Here is a 3395-nt window from a genome sequence, read left to right on the forward strand (position 1 = left end):
CTCATGCCAAGATTGTAAATTTGCATGTATAATCTTTTTACCCAATCTCCCAACTGTGTTTTGATTCACTGTTATCCCATACAACTTTCTAAAATTCATTTTTGGTGCTGACTGACAAAGTTTTCAAGATTTTAATGAAAACTCTAATGTTTTCACATCAAGAACAAGGCTCTGTAGGGCACTGTTTGGGATACAGCATAACATTTTCAAATTTGGTGAAGTATCCTAACTATATTTGCTACAAGACTATGTGCTGTGCGATTCCATTTATATCAGGTAAAATATAGGGGAAACTGATTAGTGTTTCTAGAAATCAGGATGGTACCATGTTCACCCTTGGAGGGGATAACGAGTGTTTGTGACTGAGTGGGACATGAGTTGAGGCTTCTGAGGTGCTGGTGATATTCTGGTTCTTGATCTGGGTGCTGGTTACACAAGTGTGTTTAGTTTTTGAAAATTCATTGAGCTATAGGCTTATGATTATGTGTATTTTTTGTACTTGTGTACAATGAAAAGTTACCCCCAAAAAGCAGACCACATTTAAGTTCTACTTTTAGCTATTTTATATTTTTAATTGATCATTTTTTTTTTACCTGTTTCACTGTATATTGGGACTTAGCTTTCCTCATTTCCTATTTTTACAGTAGTTAGTAAAATGTTTTTTTGAAATTAAAAAATGTTTTTAGGTAAAAATGGTACCTCAAGCCAAATTTCTAAAATAGGCTGGTGCTTTCATGAGGAGTCTAGGCTATTATACTATATAATGGAGAGATCTGTCATTCTGTAAATATATATATATCTCTGTCACTTAGTATTTTATCAAGTTTCATATAGTTTATCATCATTGATTGAGAATAGTCAATTTAGTCAGTATTTCAAGACCTTAAAAAGACAAACTGGTATTATCTTTGTGATATACAGCCTCAATTATGGTAAAGGTAAAAGAATTGAAGAAAGCCAAATAGCATTTGGATAGAAAAGAACTCAGAATTTTTAGGCTGCTAATATGTTGCTTGGTTCATTGAGCCTGAACTTGCAATTTAACCTGTGTGGGGCAGAAATGCTTATTGCATATAGATGTTAGATTTATTAGATGAAGGTAGGTTTCTTACAGATTTTGGAAATGTCACATGCCACTTGTCCATCTTAGGTAAAAATTAAATAAGAAGTTAAAGAGAATATTAATGCCTTTATACCTTGTTAGAAGTAAGAATACTTTGTTATATTTTACAGAGTCATATGGAAGAAATGGCTTAGGAAATAAGTTAGTTTTCTGTAATGTTCGTGTGAGTTCTCACTTACCTTTAGTGCTAGACAGCATAGCACAGTTCTTTGATTTATTCCGATTTCGAAAAACACATTGTTAGCAAAAATCTTGATAACTTGTGTCATTAATAATATTTCCAAGCCTACATAGTACACAAATAAGAATTGATTATAAACTTGATTTCGATAATTTTAGCACTTTAGGGTGTGCTTGTTTCATGAACCTAAACATATCCCTTCAGAACAAACACTGAGAGAGATTAAGGCATAGTTGGACTCTGACAGTAGTGGGGTCAAGAGGGGATGACAGCCCCAGGGAAGCAAACACTCACCTTCTCAGATGATAAGATGTTGTGGTAAGGTTTAAAGTCTACCTTTTCTGGTAGCAGTGGTTTAGAAATCACATATCTTATTGCAGAGTCATTGTTTTCCTAGGTCAGGAGGATTCTATTACATTTTTTCTGCTTCTCTCAAGCCTTTGAGGCACCTTTGCACCTCAGCTTGTAGCTGTTAACAATAAAGTAGTTTGGGCACTCTTGTACATATTTGCACTCCACAGACAACAGATAAGCCTGAGAAAATACTGCCCCAAAATACTGTTACTTAACTAAATACCTTTCTCTCAACTCATAATTTCTTTGCACTAATGAAAAATTGTAACATTTAAATTATATTTATGCTAAATATTTTATGTTGCCATTTTATTGTTGTTGTTGTTTTTATTTTTACCCCCTTTATCTTTTAGATCCATGTAAAAGCTCATTTTGACTATGACCCCTCAGATGACCCTTATGTTCCATGTCGAGAGTTAGGGCTGTCTTTTCAAAAAGGGGATATACTTCATGTGATCAGTCAAGAAGATCCAAACTGGTGGCAGGCCTACAGGGAAGGGGACGAAGATAATCAGCCTCTAGCTGGGCTTGTTCCAGGTAAGAGACAATATAGTAGATAGGACATAGTATTAAAAGAACATTTAAAATGCAAGTCTTAAAAAAAAAAAAATAGAAAAGAAAACCTCACTTCTTCATGCCTCTTAAAAAATTTTGCAGCTGCCTTTTCATGTAGTTGGCTTTTTATGTTGTACCTGTAGCATAAGTATCTTGACTAGAAATGTGGCCAATTTTGCTGGGTTTTAGAATGCAATTATGGTATAACTTCATCAACCAATCCCGTTAGGCATCTTAAGACCACCTTAATATCAAGGCAACAGAATCTGTATTGAACCCTTACACTGTAACAAAAGATTATTATCAATTAGGGTATTCACATGATGCACCACCTTTTAAGCAATCAATAAAGTAACACTATTGAATTTATCATACCTAATGTGATCTTGGGGTATAAATAGGATATCCCAAATTTTTTATTGAAGAAAACTATTCCTAATTTAGACTAAACTTAAATGTTAGCTCACCTTAGACATTAAAGTTATTAAGAGAACATGTTTCTCAGAGAGAGTTAAGATGATACATGATAGAACAAAGTACAGTCATGTATCACTTAACAACGGAGGAGACACGTTCGGAGAAATGTGTTGTTAGGTTATTTTGTTGTTGTGCAAACATCATAGAGTGAGTATACTTACACAAATCTAGATGGTATAGCCTGCTAGCCACCTAGGTATATGGTATAGTACGTTGTTGATCCAACCACCATCGTATATGAGGTTCATCGTTGACTGAAACATTGTTAGGCAGCACATGACTGTGTATAATTTTTCCTACACATTGTTCCTACAGTTCCAGAATCGGGGTAGTAGAATAGAGTGAGGGGAGCAGAACCAAGGGAAGTATGATAAGCTATTAGAGAAGGCAAAAGCATATATACAGGGTGATAAAATGGGGATAGGATAAAGTGTTAATAATTCATTCATTTATTTGGCCAGCAAATATTGTTATATCTGCACTACAAAGGCACTTTACTTAGTACTGAGATAAGCCTTGCTTCTATACTTGACTTGAAAGCATAACCACTAATACCTCTATGTAATTTTTTCTTTTCTGTGTGCCCTACTTGATAATACTTTCATGAATTTGTCTCTGTGTTATAATACTTTCTACCTTATATTCTCAGTTTGTAAACTTCTTGAGGTCAGAGGCTTTATCTTATTTATTTTAAATTAATTATTT

General features: G+C 34.1%; 1 protein-coding gene across 1 annotated transcript in view; it reads left to right on the plus strand.

The window, feature by feature from the left end:
* Positions 1-3395, plus strand: part of MPP5 (membrane protein, palmitoylated 5 (MAGUK p55 subfamily member 5)) — a 59890-nt gene that overhangs the window by 30667 nt on the left and 25828 nt on the right. The window contains exon 8 of the mRNA XM_012656041.1: positions 2012-2210. Coding sequence (XP_012511495.1) covers positions 2012-2210 — 199 coding nt within the window. The remainder of the gene's footprint in view (positions 1-2011; positions 2211-3395) is intronic.

Source organism: Propithecus coquereli, unplaced genomic scaffold, assembly GCF_000956105.1.
Source record: "Propithecus coquereli isolate 6110/MARCELLA unplaced genomic scaffold, Pcoq_1.0 Scaffold5, whole genome shotgun sequence".
NCBI classification, from domain to species: Eukaryota; Metazoa; Chordata; class Mammalia; order Primates; family Indriidae; genus Propithecus; species Propithecus coquereli.